The sequence below is a fragment of the Trichoderma harzianum genome (assembly GCF_003025095.1).
Source record: "Trichoderma harzianum CBS 226.95 unplaced genomic scaffold M431scaffold_3, whole genome shotgun sequence".
Taxonomy (NCBI): domain Eukaryota; kingdom Fungi; phylum Ascomycota; class Sordariomycetes; order Hypocreales; family Hypocreaceae; genus Trichoderma; species Trichoderma harzianum.
In genome coordinates, this window is record NW_020209251.1 from 1,372,831 (window position 1) to 1,388,611 (window position 15,781).

A 15,781-nucleotide genomic window follows, 5' to 3' on the forward strand; every position below is an offset into this window, starting at 1 on the left:
CAACCTCTTCCCTAAAGTTTCCGAGAAATAAAAATAGACCCATCTAAGAAGTCTAATATTATATAAAGACAAGCTAAGCGGTGCGCGAGTTATCAAAACGTCATGGCTGTCTATTTATCTCTACTTTTGCATTGGCTATCGTTTATACCAATGAGCGATGTAGGTATATACATGCTATGACTATTTTTTCGAAAATAGTGCAATCGCAAGTTGTCTTCTCTTACACTGAAAGGAAATCATGAACCAGTTGTCCATCTAGTTTCCTATATCTACTCAAAGATGTCAATATACTAGGCACTTACTTGTGTAAATGTGCCCAAAGCTTACGTGTCACGCAACACATGTTGCTGTAAGAGTGTCTTTCTGGGCAACTGCAGGAGCCACGGTGCCTTGTCGTTTATCTTAGAGTATGATTGGTGGACATGCTGTTAGGTTAGACGTCATCCAAAGGAGTAGTAGCATATATGAAACCTTCGCATGCATCCCTTGAACAGGACAAGTGGCATGATATATGTGCTACATGGCTCATCTTCAGAGGCCGAAATCGCTATCACTTGGAAGGTTAGGAAATGCTGTGGATTCTAAGACAGTTTGCATATATTAAGGCAGATTGGTCCCAATATGCTGAATGCAGCCCGAGCTTTACCTTCACCTTCGTTCCATCTGGATCATTGATAACATGGCAAATATTGGACTTCAGCCGAACAACCCTACCGACTGGCAGAAGTATGCCACCTCGGAGGCCGTGACCGCAATTCCTCTACGAGATGGAGACAATGTAAACAATCGTTCGGTGAGAAAATGCCTACACTAACGAGATGCTTTTGAGATCTAGAGTCTAATATGCTAACAGAAACTGGCAATCCACCGGGGCATCTTTCTGGACGCATCAGTTGTCTTTGATCCTGGAATGCATAATCTGAACGTCTATACCGATGTTCTTGCTTTCATGACCGAGGATATCACCATCAATCCCGCCAAATACGGCACCGTGAATATTGTAGCCAGGGTTTTGACCGCGGCCAAACCGGTCACTTTACGCGTCCCCTCAGGCGATGCGGCCACTAGTGCTATCTCTATTTATTCTCGTGTGCTAGATCAGCCTATATCAGTCTGTATAGGTGATTCCAAACCGGTAGCGCTGGATCTCGGCGCGGATACTGACAATGTTGGAGCAGCTGTAGTCTTCGATAACGGCGAGGTGGTCGTTGAATATCTCAAGAAGCATCCTTACGATAACCATCCTGAGCTACAAGCCAGTCTCGAGACCGAGCTACGGATTGCGTTGATTCAATTTTGGATCAACAGCTCAATTGCCATCTCCATCTGCTCTTATGTGGCAGTCATCACGGCGGGTCAGAAATCCTACACGATGCTCAACACACAAGCCGTGGCCCTGGGCCAGCAACTTGCAGGCCGAGTTATGGCGGGCCAAAATATGACCTATGCCCCTGTGTTAGTTTTAGACACATACAAGGACACCATGCAACTGGCGCTGACAGCTGCCTCCGCATTTGAGACTCAGTACGATCGCTTTCAGGATAAAGCAACGTCTCTGAAAGAGCAGATTGAGGCGTGGAAGACAATGCTTGCCAAAGCTACTGATAGCCAAACAATGCAAGGCAAACTGCGTGACTCGGCATACCAGAAGTACCAGGACGCTGCTAAAGCAGCCGACAACTGCGACCAACAGTTCAGGTTTGACAATGACGCTGTACAGAATGCCGGGGTACATTTTCAGGATGGCATAGAGAAATGGAAGTTCGAGCAAAAACTCAAAGCAATAAAAGAAATCATCACGGCAGTCATTAGTGAGTATCTTCTCGTGATTCAGGCCTACCTAGACGAAGCTAATCTGGCATCTGCTCAGCATTCGCTGTTGGCATTGGTGAAATGTGCGTCGGTAATCCGGCTGGAGCTAGCGGAGCAGAGAAAGCCGTTGAGGCTGCTATGGAAGCGGAAAAAATCGCCAATCAAGTCGCTGCAAAAGTAACCTCCGGGGCATTCAAGAAACTGAAAGAGGTTGTCAAGGCACTGGGCAAATTATATCCATCGGTGTCTCAAATGGTCAAGGCAATCAAAGCTCTTGAATCCAATCCTTCTGTCGATGTTCCTTCCATCGCTGAAATCTCGGGCACGACAAAGGGGGATGCAGACTCCAGTGCTATTGCTACCATGGCAGCGTGGGACATTTGGATTCTTGAATCAGATGACCAGATGGCCTTCGCAGTTACGGCTGGAATTGAAGGCGCAACTGCATATCAGCTTGCTCTGCGAAAGCACGCAATCAATGGAAAGCAGCTGGTCCAAATCCAGGCTGAAGCTGTTAAAGCTGGGTATGAGTATGTTCAGGCTCAAATGGAACTCAATCGTTGCACAAAACAGGTGGAAGATCTCCAAAGCTTGATTGACAGCTATACAGGACAAGAGGACGTCTACCTCAGAGCCGAGGTTCAACTCTATGATCGTCTATTGGCTCTCAAAACGGGTGTGGTGATTGAGCTACAAAATATGGTTTGGGCATATCGATACTGGGCTCTTTCAGAGAACAAACTTGTTCTTAACGCCACGAAATCCATTGAAGATTACGACAACGATCTTTATCAGATCGCCCGCGATATGGAGACAATAGATGAGCAATATCCCAGCGATTTCCAAGGTAAGCCACTACTGCTGCTTTCTATCTTTTTACAGGACTAGCTGACCGGTACAAAAAAGGCTTCACGTACTATGATGAAAGTGACAAGGTATATATGCTCACTCACAGCGCTCTCACGAAGGAAATAATAGCTGACAATACTGGTAGCTCCCATTTAACTTTGGAGAATTGCTGGTCAAAGGCCTTACAGGCGGAACATACACTGGTAGCTTTACTCTAGCCCCCAACAAATCTTTGGCTGGGGTTTTCTTCGGGGGTTCTCACTACCGGCTGAGCGGCTTAGATCCAACTCTCAGAGGAGCTCTTCCAGAGAAGAAAGCCGTCAAAGATGGCGTGGTGATTGTCCACTTGCAAATTACCACATCTGGAATATACGAAGATATACGAGGTGGTCAGATATTTCGCTTTGCAAGCCTTCCCCAATCTCGCCAGTGTTCCTACGAGCTTAACGAAAATGGAGAAAGAGGAAAGACGTGGGATAATCCCATATTTGAAACTAAATATCACGCCGAACCTACTCCGTTTACGCAATGGGAGATAAAGGTTCTGAATCCTGAAGACGTTGACTTGAGTGGATTGGTAGGAGTTGATCTGAAATGGGAAGGACATGTTCGATTTGCACCGAGTCAACTCTTAGGAGGAAAGTCGAAGGAGTAATACAGCATAGCTAACATGTTATTTTTCAGGGGAGATGTAGTAAATTGCAAATCATGATATTGACTATAAAAGCTAAGACCCGTGAAGCCTACAACACATACAATATCGATCAAAGCACAAATAACCTCAGCTTGATATTGTTCTCTCCTCTTGTAGAGGTTCATAAAGGCTATGTCAAGTTGTAGCGGAGCAACAGATGGTCCAGAGTAGGCGCCGCTGCAATACATGCGAATTCATGGTGCTGGCGCCGCCGTAAAGCTTGAGCTATCCCATATAGTTGTCCAGGAAATCTTTGACTAGGTAGCAGAGAGCAAGGTTAGCATTTGACAATCAGCAGTTTCAAGTCAACGATGGTCTCATCGTACCTTCAATCGCCAAATCGCTCCACATCTCCAAGAGTTTATTCTTCTGTAGATCTAGGAGAGGCCCTGGTCCAGGTTTTGTATGTTCCGCCACATAGGTGGACAATGCAGTGAGATCATTCCAGATATCGACGGTGGCTCCTACGGAATTGTCCTATCAATATCACTCGCTTTTCGAATCAAAATGTTAATTGGAGAGAATGCCGTACCGACAGCGTGTTGCAAGTTATCCATTGAGCCGCCCGAGTCGTCTTGCATATTTTGCTTGTCTATTATACCCTGTCCAATTTGTTCATCGGCAATAGCACGAAATTGCAGGCATGAAAAGAAACTATACCGCTCCCCAGACTGGCTGGGCTAAGAGCTCACCTGGAGAATTCCCAACGCATTACAGTCATTGTCAAAGTCCTCCGAGTCACGCTCGCCCTCATGGCATGCGCGAAGTCGCTCGATGGTACTTTGACTGGACAAATCTGCGCCAATCTTTTTGACCAGGATTTGCGCCTCAGTAGCATTTCCAATAGCGTCTCTCAGGCTGTTGGTTACGTCAGTGGCTATATCTGATAAGGATGCGAGTTTATCTATGCGTTCTTTCATTTTCGCCTGAACTTCCTCGCGGAGGCTGTCGTTGTCTGATTCCTGGCCGTAGAGCCTCTCAAGAGCATCAAATATCTTGTCTAGAGGAACATGAGACATATATCAGGATCAGAGTAGTTTGAGGAAGATCGGAAGTTGGGCTTTCTTTACCATAGTCCATTTGGGTTGCGGCTGCGAGTCCCAGAATGTGTTTGCATACGTCTCCCACGGAACGATATCCACTCTGATTCAGAGATTAAGATTCCGTGCATTAAAAGATCTACAGCGAAATGTCTTTTGCTTACCTCCAGAACCATGGATTGGTGGGTAATCTGCTGCGTTGTTATTTGAAAGGACTGACAACAACTGAGAATGGGTGTGCACCTTGTAAAAGTCATCCATGATGGGGATGAGTATATCAGAGTACAGCTGTTAGTTTTAGCTTCAAGTCTTACTAACAGAATAGTACGATTTGAGCAATACCTCTTGCATTCCCTTGTCTGTAAACCCAGCCACATAGCGAATTCTTTGGTCATCATATGGCAATCTTAGCGTTGCCTGCGTCGCCTGTTGGAGCTTTGAGAAGTTCGGCCCATGACAGACAAAGTTTGAGTTGTTGTTTACCAACAAGCCTCTCGGGCTAAGGAATGACTCGTCGAAGGACATTATCAAAAGATATAGTTGTTTAAGACTTTTTCTTGTCTTGGTTGGGCAATACATTCCACGTTGATGAGCGAAAAGCGCAGTGTAGCGTTATATATAGCTGTGTTCTTGCCTACAATAGAGCGCAAATGTGATGAGATCATGGCGGCAACATTGGTGTAAGACGAGTTATGCAAACAGGTGCCGGTTGACGTGTGATACCCAATCTGTCTCAACTTTCGGCAGTTTGGTTACACCCAATATTACGCGGCGTTTTATTGGGCAATTTGTTGTGATGGGATATTCTGTCTAACTTCACTAGCATCATGATGTTGGACTCCCAAGCTTTACTGCCGATATCTTACAAAACATCGTTTTCATAACAAGAATCCACGATGACATAAGGCAATTACCAGAATCGTAATACAAGCGAAGTCGGTAGAAAATGAAAAAGCTCAAGCGCTGGAGCAGTCGTCTCTTTTGCTTATTCTCACAGTATGCCATAGCTTCATAGAGTGTAAAAAGAACGTCTATTTCCAACAAGCGACTGACAGCTCAATCGGCGTTTCATGATTGGTCAATGGCCAACACGTGACTTGCCCGGTTAGCTCAATCGGTAGAGCGTGAGACTCTTAAGAGTTACACATTCTGAATGCAATCTCAAGGTTGCGGGTTCGACCCCCGCATTGGGCTTTTCCTATATAACAACGCGATTGAGATTCAGTCGCTTTCTTTTTTTGCTTTTCTTTTGTTTTTGTCAGGTTAATAAGTAAGGCTCATGAAAGCTCATGTTACTTCACCGTTTTGTAGTTGGAGGGGGTGATTTCTGACAAGTAACATTGGAACCTTGCATGCATATTTGCTTGCTACACAGCTGCCTATTTCAACCAAGTGGACAAACAAAGTTCTCCATACCCCAGCACCATGCCTCTGACGACATTGTGAGTGTCCTTTTTACTGTTTATTAATAGATTCCTCTCCAAACATTCGCCTACTGTAGAGGCGGAAGTGGCGGAAGAACAACAAGGCGTGAAATGTTGCTTCTAACATGATAAAGGATCATCTAGCATCATTCTTGCAACATCATTGAAGAATGGTTAGTTTTTGAGATGGTCGTCTACATGCTCCCATAGAATCACTCGTTGGCTGCATCATGGATAGTTGCCGTTAGGTAACAATGGCAGGGGCCGATGGCTTCATTGTACAACAGAACCCTCTTCATCTGGCTGGCTGGAGCTGTCGTTCAAGCCCAAGTTCCAAAGGCGCATGACAATGTGAGCTTTCTCCAGCCCATCTAATCGGGCAAGACAAAGTTTCCCGATTTGACCTGTGGGGGTCATTCTAAGCATGGATGTTCCTCAAACATAGTCTTCTTGTCGGCAGCTAGAGGCGCTTCTTTGCGGTGAGCTGAGCTGTATCTCGAGAATAGCGTTGAAAGTTGCCCATTGGCATTGTCCAGCCTATAGGATTCTGAACCAAGCTGTGCGTACATGTAATCGACCAACGGAGTTGTACGTAACAGCTGATCGGCCATCAACTTTGACATGATGGCATTTCATATCCTTTTCAATGCCTAAACTGCGCCGTCCAAGCTGTTTGCCCCACCGCTTTAGTTCGTAGATGTAAATTTACACGAATCACAACAAGATCGTCCCTTGCTGCCTTTCGCGATGATTCGATCCTCACTGCTGCTCCAGGCCATTCGGGCCGGCTCTCAGTACCGCCGGTACCCCAGATTATATATCTTCCACCAACCATAGCTGTTGAACCTGCATTTGAGCATTTTCGGAGGGCTTCCCGATTCGCTGCCCAGAAGTTGGGGAAAGCCAAAGCTTCGGAAAAGCGTCAGGATGGTAGCAGCAGTTGTAACATGACGGATAATTTTGCGGATCTTGCCCCGGACTTTGGATCAAGGTTATCTTGTTTACCATGTCATTTAAATGCCCAGTCCTCTCCGCATGCTCAATTCAGTGGGTTCGGGGTTGCCTCAGTTTGTTCAGAGTATCTGTATTGATCCCTCTTTTACGAGACCATTGCCACCATGGTTCGAGCAACTCAATTGCTGACATGGCTCGCGGGAGTCGCGTCCGCAGTGAATGCGGCTGCCATTGACATTGCTCCAGAGGCGTAAGTTCCTTTCTTCTCGTGTCTAGACACCCAATTGGTTCAATTGATACTCACAAAATAACCAGACTTGTTGATCGCGGTCTCTCTTTGTCTTTGGATGCTGGCCTCACTTTCGGCCAGTGCCATCCCGTCATTCGCCACCAAGACTTTTGGATGGAAACTATCAAGCACACGGGCATCTCTCCGTTTCTGAACGATTCCTCGTATGCCGTCTACCGCAACGTGAAAGACTTTGGCGCAAAGGGCGACGGTAAAACGGATGATACCGCTGCCATCCAAGCGGCTATTGATGGTAAGATTCCCATTCCCATTTGTCTTAGCCAGTATCCTTGAATATATCTCGTTCTAACGCTTAATGCCATCAGCCGGAGGACGTTGCCTTTGGGGTTGCGGTCCAGGAGATCCTCCTGCAAAGACACTCAAACCTGCTCTCATCTACTTCCCCTCCGGCACTTATAAGATCTCACAAACCCTCAACAGCTACATCTTCACCCAGCTTGTGGGCAACCCATTGGATAGGCCCGTCCTCAAGGCCGACAAGAATTTCTCTGGTCGATATCTGTTGGATACTTTCCCTTCTCCTACCACTTCGCCATTTCCCACTACCATCAACCTCTACTACCAAGTTCGAAACTTCGTTTTCGATACTACAAGTGTAGATGTCAAGTCATCCGTGGCTTGTGTCAACTGGCCGTCTGCCCAGGCCGTGACTCTGAGCTTCAACCACATGAAGATGGCCGAGAACAGTCTGCACCAGGGAGTCGTTTTCAACGGAACCACTGGTGGCGGAGGCGGCTCCGCTACTTTCATGGGCGACCTGGAGTTCACCGGAGGCAACATCGGAGTGAGTTCTTCTGTGCTATGATTTGAATCCAAATGAGCAACGGCTGATCTAGGTGATGCATATAGATTCGACTGAACAACCAGCAGTACGCTATGCGCGCCCTGACTTTTAACAATGTCAAAACTGGAATCCAGATTGATCACATCTTTACACTGTCTCTTCAGGGTGTCAAGTTTAACAATGTCAACACCGGCGTCAACTTTACTGCCCCACCAAACAACTCTGTAGGATCTGTCATTCTGATCGATTCAGAAGCCACTTCTACCGACAAGGTTGTTGTATCACAACACACAAAGAATGCCGATGGCTCCCTCATCATCGAGAACCTCAGGATCAGCCGTGTCGGCCATGTCGTCGCTGATACTCAAGGAGCCTCTCTTCTTTCTGGATCAACTCGATCCACCACAGTGAAATCCTATATTCAGGGAACAGTTTACAAGGATCAAACTACCGGCAAATACCTCGAAAGCAGTGGCTCTCTGTCACGACCCCAAGCTTTGGTCGACTCCAGCGGTGCCTACTGGACCAAGTCGCGGCCTCAGTATGAGCAGTACAGCTCTGGCTGCTTTTCGAGCGTCCGAGACTTTGGTGCTACCGGTGACGGCAAGACCGATGCTACCAAAGCTATCAATGCTGCTCTCAAGGCCAATGCTAACCGAAGGATCACTTATTTCCCTGCCGGAAACTACCGAGTTAGCGGCACTATTCACGTTCCTGTTGGATCCAGAATTGTCGGAGAGGTGTGGTCTACTATTAGCGGTGAGTGATCATTCCCAGTGTAGCCGTATTCTCAAAGTTTCGTTGCTAAGCAATCCGTCGTTTATATAGCATATGGAAAGACATTTGAGGATGAGAAGAACCCTCAAGTTGTCTTCAAGATGGGCGATACCGGCTCTCGTGGCGTCATCGAGGTGAGCGACATTGCCTTCGATGTCGCTGATGTCCTCCCCGGTGCCATTCTCGTAGAAAACAACGCTTCGGGATTTAAGCCCGGCGATGTTGGTCTGTGGGATTCGCACTTCCGTGCTGGTGGAACAATTGGCTCTGAGGTTGAGACGAAGTGCCGCTCTTATCCTCAGTCCCCCATCGAGCAGTGCAAGGCTGCTTTCTTGTTCATGCATCTGAAGTCCAACAGCCAGACTTACTTGGAAAGCGTCTGGGGCTGGTCCGTCAACCGTGATCTGGACGGATTGAGCGGTGCCACGAACGGAACCAGTCAGTCTGTTGCCGTGGGTCGAGGTCTTCTCGTTGAATCCAAGCGCGGAACATGGCTTGTTGGCACTGCATTTGAGCACTTTGTGCTGTATCAGTATCAGTTTGTTGGTGCTGAAAACGTGCAAGCTTTGATGGCGCAAACAGAGACTGTATACTGGCAGCCTGCACCTGTGGCTCCTCAACCTTGGACGTGAGTATTCCCATATTTATTTATTTTTGCATGTATCTCTGATATTAACTTGTTTCCTTAGGCCTGATGCCCGGTACTCTGACCCCGATTACTCCAACTGCGATGGAAGCTCGCTTCAGTGCTTCATGGGCTGGTCTCTTCGTGTTGTCGGTGGCAGCGATTTGACTTTTTACGGATTGGGCTTCTGGCAGGTAAGACTACATCTGCTCACTTGCATTTCGATCTCAATGCTAACAACAGCACATAGTTCTTCAATGGTCTCAATGGTGTTTCGGGCCCATATGCTCAAGACAACATTGTCTCAATCGAGGGTCAGCCTAAGAGATTGAAGATTTTCAATCTTGGCACACACTTGGTGAAGAACATGGTCACTGTAAATGGCAATGCAGCTGCTCTCAGCGCCGATAACAAGGGCGGATGGGGTGGCCTCATTGCTGCTTACCTTCCCTTTGCGTAATACCTAGTATAGATGCCATCACTAGATGAAATACATTAATGACCATCTTTCCCAAAGACTACATGTAATTTGTCCAATGTTTACAGGAGATGTCGATAGTGGTGCTCTGCATAACGCCATGATTACTTTAGGTACGCTGCACCATAGCCCACATCCATAGTCCATAGAAATAACGATATAAGCGAAAAGGCTCTCAATTATCGCCCCCAAGCTCATTAACTCATCCCGTGTCCAGATTATGGCAGCTTCATGAAGACATCCAGCATCTTTGGATGATTTGGTGTGCCCAAGCCCGTGATAGGATCCCAGCCTTGCGCCGCCTCAAACGCTACAGAATCGCATATCGACGTGTTTCCCTTTGTCACATCATTAAACATCTGTGGATTCTTATAAATCACTGGATTCACAAATCCCAGGGTCGACTTCCCTGCCTTGAGCCTTTCCTCATTGATGCGATTGATCAAAGCCGCAACTATCGGCGTCGACGCGCTGGTGCCACCTTGAGCTACAATCTCTTTCTCAGCGCCAAAGACATTGAGAACATTCCATCCCAGGGCGCTGACATCTGGAAAGCCACGGCCCTGGCTGTTAAAACGGTCGCGATCGAGGTCCTGATGACTATCCAAGTAAGCCTGGACAACCTCGTCTTGATAGGCAGGGCGAGAGTAGTTCCAGGAAAAGCCTCCCGCAGAAGCCAAGCCTAGGGCATTAAGACCAACTTCCTCGAGACCAGGGAGAAGTTGGGTCGCACCAACGGTAAGCAGATATGGGCAACTTTAAGAAGTCAATACAACGCAAATTAATAGTAACATACTCCGGGATTGCTTACTTCGCAGGGTATTGCGCGACAGCGTGGTAGTACCACTCGTAATACTTACTGGGGTCACAGATGTTGGATGGTGCTGAACCAAGATCTGCTGTAGATGCGACAATCATGGTCCCCATGAGCGACAGCTTCATGAATCTAACAAAGCACGATCAGTATTATTTAAAAATAGATTAGAATATATGGCTCGGCGGACTTACTCATTGCACTGCCGATGCATGTAGTTGTATGGGAGCAGTTGTTCATCCCACCCATATGGGATAGAGTACACATTTGTGCTCTTTGTTGTTCCACATTGAGGGGGCCCTCTGTACCATCCCTCAGGGATTCCGCCATCGGGGTCGCCAGGGTTTTCGTGAGTGTCAGGATATGTTGGGTCGATCTCGGGGTCATTTCCTGTCTCTCCAAAAGCTGTATAATTGCAATATGACTTTAACTCTTTTGGTCAGTTCACCTTTCAACTAACGATACTCCAAAAGTATCACCGCACTGAACATGAAGGAATACGCTTACGCCGTCAATAGCATTCAGCCAGCTCTGAAACATGCCCCAGTATATTTCACGCCCATAAGTGGTATAATAGTCATCATCAACTTGATATATCGTCACGTTCTGCGGGTAGACCAGCGGCAACGACATTTGAACGTCGAGATCCGCTTCACCGCTATCATCAGGCTGGTCGTAGTGAATTTGGGATACGTCGATGGTAATATTTAAGAGCGTCATTTCAGGTGGGATATCGGTGTAATTGGCCAAGAATACTTTGAGCGCAGTCGGGCTGTACCAAGATCCGCTTGCGAACACGCCCAAAGAGTTACCAGGAGCTCTTTTGTCCCCTTTGGACACATTGGAGATATTGAATGCAGGTTGGTGTGATGAGATCCAAGTCTGTGCAAAGGCCAACATCTGCTCGTTTATCGAGGGCGTCGCGTGCAGAGACTTGCTGTTCTGGCAGTACACTTCGTTTCATATACTCTTTCCTCATGTTACCAACAAGGGCAACGCCAGGATGGATGAAATCAATAGATCTCGCGAGATGGCTGGGTACTTTGTATCTTTAGCAGGATATAAGTTAGTCCTCTCTGTTTTTTTCCCATAATTCGAGGTAGAAGAAGCACGTACTCGCGAGTCTCCAGCCCAAATTGGTATGCGTGATACTCAGTCTGGAAAAGTTCTTCTGCCTCTTGAACAGTAGCATTGAAATGGATCCACTCATAGCCCAATGAGTGGACGATCCTATCTTCAGAGATACCTGATCCCGTGAGCCACTCTCTAATCAACTCGATGGACTCGTGTGACGGAGAAAACATCTTTGCAACCTGCTCTGCCGTCCAATGTTTACCATATTTCACGAAATCTGGGTCCGAAACATCCAGAAGAAGATCATAGCCTCGATCCAAGTTGCACTGACTCACGCCAATTCTGACGGGGATTATATCGTGTGGTTCGAGACTGTTACGCTTTTCCCTGTGACTATGGCTGTGAATATCTCGCCGCTCGTGGGTGACATGCGTCGTCGGAGATGCAGCATAGACAACAGCCACCGAGATCAGAGCCAAGGTCGCAAAGGGCGAGCTAGTCATGATGTCTAGGCTGGTTACACGCAGATACAGGTTGAATTTGACACTCAATAAGACTGTTTGTCTAGAATAATTTCCATATCCTTCTTGCTTCTTACGAGATATTTAAACCAATAATTACCGTAGTGACATGAGCAGTGACGGCCTCCATTACATCAAAACCTTATAGATAACTGTAAGTGGAAGCGTGCAAAGTGAAACTTTACTCCGACATGACTAAAAGTTCAACAACTAAAGTGCCTCTTTGAGTCTTCACATATCTAACTTGAAGCCTACATGAGCTTTCCTCTCTAAGGCATTAAATCCCAACACATCAGGGTCAGTGACAGGGAGATGAAACAATAGATGACGCGGATTACAGCGACCCTGGCAGGCTGGATACGAGGCACACACATGTAATGCCAAACAGAGACCTTAAATGCGTGTATTGCCTAACAGATACTTCACATACATATAATACTAAGCAGCCACTTCACATACATTTAACGCCAAACAGAGACTTCAGAAACATGTAACACCTAATAGAGTCTTCTCATGCATAAAGCCAAGGCAAACTCACCCCTTTTCTCTCTATACGAGAACTCGATAATGCACCCGCTGCACCGCACAGGTCGTTCTAAATGATGACCTAGATAATTGCCTAAATAGCCATCTGGTCAACTCTTCAAATAACTGGCTGGAAAATTAATGAGCTCATCCCCTACGCTGACGACGCAATTGAAATCAACATGAAAGAATAATACGCCAAGTAAATATTGCTGATGAGTTGTTGATTGAGCCTGAGGGTAGAGAGAGTTGCAGGCGCCACGAGTGCTGTCACATACCATATCATGTATTTTGAAAAGCAATGAAGAAACTGTCTTCTTAACCGCGATACCCAGCACGCCTAAGCCTACTGAAACATAGATGTATAAACTAGCATTCCAGGGCGTCAATTGAAAGAAAAGATAGCAGGTATTAGGGGTTGCAAGCTTTATGTTTATATACTATATTAACGACTGCATCAATATGGAAACTAAACTAACTCCGTGTGACTTAAATTACCCCGGGTCCAATAAGAATCTACATAGATAGCACGACATATTCAATACGTAAAATACAAATCATAGAAGAACATCCAAACAAGAAAAGCATGGCCAAGTCCTCTGCATAACGCTGTATGACAAATCATATGCTATGCCCGCAGTACCAGCCTGTAGTAGAGACATTAATGTTGATAACATGAGACGGAATCGGCTGCCATCGGATGTTTGCTGTCAAATATCACCAAGTTGCATAAATGAGGGCTGTCTTAGGCTGGCCGTGCCCCTCACTCAGTACATACACCTACAGAAATTAGCAGACGAATAGGAATTTATCTTTAATTCCGTGATATGTAATTGTTTAATATCTAGCCTTTTTACTATTCGTTGGATGCGCGCATGATATTTGTAATTGCAAACAGGTGATCTGCGGCTTGGATGCTGCTCCGGAATCGGCCAGAAAGTAAACTGTCAGATGGCTGCAGAATCTTAAACACCGGGAGGAATAGTGAAAAGAAAAAAAAAAAAAAAGAGAAAAAAAANAAAAAAAAAAAAAAAAGAGAAAAAAAACATGAGAGGAGTAGAAAGCATAAGAAAGCCTTCGCAACAAACAGTTACAGGCATATTATCTCATCTATACTTTGTCTGTAAAATATTATTCGTTTCTGTAGAGTCGTACCTGGGCTGATCGTGTAAGTGAAATCCGCGGAATTGCACACCACACACATAAACTACTAGTAGCCATGCAGCTTCTCTCCGGGACTCCCGAGTAACATGCATCATGAGGTCTTTCAGGGCGCCAACTTATTAGGCAATGTGTCTCCACCTTAGCTGCATCTATAGCCGACTAATATGGCTTGTATGGGCAACTCTCGGCACTCGTTTGAACTACGAAGCGAAGGATGCCCAAGGCCACTTTTTTAATTGTGACCTAAAAGCTGGACGATCTCCCGGATCCACATTGGCGATTGAGTGACTGGAGAGAGCCACTTCGAGCTCCATCATGTGACGATCATGCCATGAAGCTCTGAAACTCTTGTGAGCTGCATGTTGAATCACCAAAACCAACTGTCTTAGGCATAGTGCGTATGAGGTATCATGTTTATCATTAACGAAAGTCTAGAGCTGGGTGTAAAACAAAGGTATCAAAAGCGACCGAATCTATCCATCATTACTTCATGTCCGAGCAATCCCCATCCCATCCTCAACCTCATTAATATGGGGATCCATTCTCCACTCCATTCATTCTCTCCATTTTGGTATGTGTTGGTATCTCTCTATTTGTAAAACGCGGTGATTGTTTCAGTTTCGCAAGATGCTAGTGCAGTGCACAGACAATGGCTGGCATTGTCAAAGTGGCATGTGCTGCAGATGAACGGCGCAAGCGCGGAAAGCGGAGACTTGCTGTGCTGTTTCTCTTAGTTCATCTGACAGATGCTCTGTCGTTGTTTAGACAGAGTTGTCGGAGGGGCGGCCAGCAGAGATCTCCTTGTTGTGGGGAGCAGCAGCGGGAGTAGCATACTCGGCACGGAGAAGGATACCCTCAACAATGGTGTTGCACAGAAGGAAGAAGCTGTAGAAGTAGATATTAGTGGGAATGCTCATTAAGAAGAAGGGACGTAGTAAGATGCTTACAATCCGATGAAGTTGAAGGCGTCAATGGCCTTCTTGCGGGAGCAGTGGCCCTCACCAGGCTTGCCGAAGCCGCACTTGCCGCTGCTCCAGTCCTGAGAGGAGAAGATGAAGGAAGTGAGCCAGAGGTAGGAGAAGACCAGGTTCATGGGAGCCAGGTATCCACGGTATCTGCCAATGAGAGGCAGGACAGCACCAACGAGCCAGAAGCCTAAGGTGATAGTGGCCTAGATGCGAAGGTTAGCTTCCAAGAGCTAGAGTATGGTATAAGTCTAAGTGGGTAGACATACAATGACTTCCTGGTAGACGATGTTGACACCGCGGTAGTCGTACTTGTGAAGGAACCAAGAGACAAGACCAGTGACGATGGTCGAAGAGATGAGGATCATCAAGTGGTTGGCGAAGGCGATGTATCGCAGGGTAGCGTGCTCCAAGTTGCCGAACATGTTGGCGGTATTAAGTGCAAGTTGCTTCTAAAGGGTATTAATTGGTGTTGTGAGAGTGATGATGCTTCAAGGAGCTCAAGGTGGCGGTGCTGTCGGGGTATGTATATTAATGTATGAGGGTATATGGATGTCGATTAATGAAGCTGTTGATCCAAGCTATTTGCTTGTTGTAGAGGATGTTGAAGCTGATGCTGAGTGATCCGAATAACCTCCAGATACGCGGAGCGCACGACCTTCTTTATACCAATCTCCATCGCTGTCTCCCCGCGATGTCTCTTGCCGAACGAATCCGTTCATCGGATTGATGTCATCTGATGATTCGCCTTAGACTGAGAAAGAAAAATATCACGACAATGAGGCTGCGACGTCATAGCATGCCACTTCTCACAATGCCGAAGATTAGACATTGCTCGGGCATTGGGCCATCTGCCGGCGCTCCGGGAGCTCCGGCTGCACCCACCTGACTAACGCTGCACAACTTGATTCTTTGGGCTCTTGAGACTTTTCTGGGTCTTCTTGTTTAGCTGCATTGCTGCATTGGGCTGC

At 46.6% G+C, this 15,781-nt stretch overlaps 5 protein-coding genes and 1 non-coding gene across 6 annotated transcripts; 3 read left to right on the plus strand and 3 right to left on the minus strand.

Annotated features, from left to right (window-relative positions):
- Nucleotides 1-679: 679 nt before the first annotated feature.
- M431DRAFT_77441 (hypothetical protein) lies at nucleotides 680-3,316 on the plus strand (the record flags this gene model as incomplete). The annotated part of the gene is made up of 5 exons (XM_024922577.1): nucleotides 680-778; nucleotides 854-1,811; nucleotides 1,871-2,659; nucleotides 2,719-2,747; nucleotides 2,807-3,316. The coding sequence occupies 5 exons, from the start codon at nucleotides 680-682 to the stop codon at nucleotides 3,314-3,316; spliced, it is 2,385 nt and encodes a 794-aa protein (XP_024777416.1).
- A 416-nt stretch (nucleotides 3,317-3,732) lies between these two features.
- M431DRAFT_491979 (hypothetical protein) lies at nucleotides 3,733-4,920 on the minus strand (the record flags this gene model as incomplete). The annotated part of the gene is made up of 7 exons (XM_024916961.1): nucleotides 3,733-3,819; nucleotides 3,892-3,957; nucleotides 4,048-4,355; nucleotides 4,426-4,498; nucleotides 4,560-4,586; nucleotides 4,639-4,683; nucleotides 4,738-4,920. The coding sequence occupies 7 exons, from the start codon at nucleotides 4,918-4,920 to the stop codon at nucleotides 3,733-3,735; spliced, it is 789 nt and encodes a 262-aa protein (XP_024777417.1).
- A 574-nt stretch (nucleotides 4,921-5,494) lies between these two features.
- M431DRAFT_t49 lies at nucleotides 5,495-5,589 on the plus strand. The gene has a single exon. It is a non-coding gene; the product is annotated as a tRNA-Lys (tRNA).
- Nucleotides 5,590-6,937: 1,348 nt separating this feature from the next.
- Nucleotides 6,938-9,729, plus strand: M431DRAFT_79543 (glycoside hydrolase family 55 protein; the record flags this gene model as incomplete). Its single annotated transcript, XM_024922832.1, has 7 exons — nucleotides 6,938-7,023; nucleotides 7,089-7,315; nucleotides 7,389-7,867; nucleotides 7,933-8,626; nucleotides 8,696-9,272; nucleotides 9,334-9,463; nucleotides 9,520-9,729. The coding sequence occupies 7 exons, from the start codon at nucleotides 6,938-6,940 to the stop codon at nucleotides 9,727-9,729; spliced, it is 2,403 nt and encodes an 800-aa protein (XP_024777418.1).
- A 236-nt stretch (nucleotides 9,730-9,965) lies between these two features.
- On the minus strand, nucleotides 9,966-12,138 carry M431DRAFT_491981 (hypothetical protein; the record flags this gene model as incomplete). Its single annotated transcript, XM_024916962.1, has 6 exons — nucleotides 9,966-10,503; nucleotides 10,559-10,693; nucleotides 10,756-10,985; nucleotides 11,069-11,348; nucleotides 11,374-11,610; nucleotides 11,678-12,138. 6 exons carry the CDS (start codon nucleotides 12,136-12,138, stop codon nucleotides 9,966-9,968), a joined length of 1,881 nt encoding a protein of 626 aa, XP_024777419.1.
- Nucleotides 12,139-14,606: 2,468 nt separating this feature from the next.
- Nucleotides 14,607-15,235, minus strand: M431DRAFT_78687 (hypothetical protein; the record flags this gene model as incomplete). Its single annotated transcript, XM_024922731.1, has 3 exons — nucleotides 14,607-14,730; nucleotides 14,793-15,016; nucleotides 15,080-15,235. The coding sequence occupies 3 exons, from the start codon at nucleotides 15,233-15,235 to the stop codon at nucleotides 14,607-14,609; spliced, it is 504 nt and encodes a 167-aa protein (XP_024777420.1).
- Between the last annotated feature and the right edge of the window lie 546 nt (nucleotides 15,236-15,781).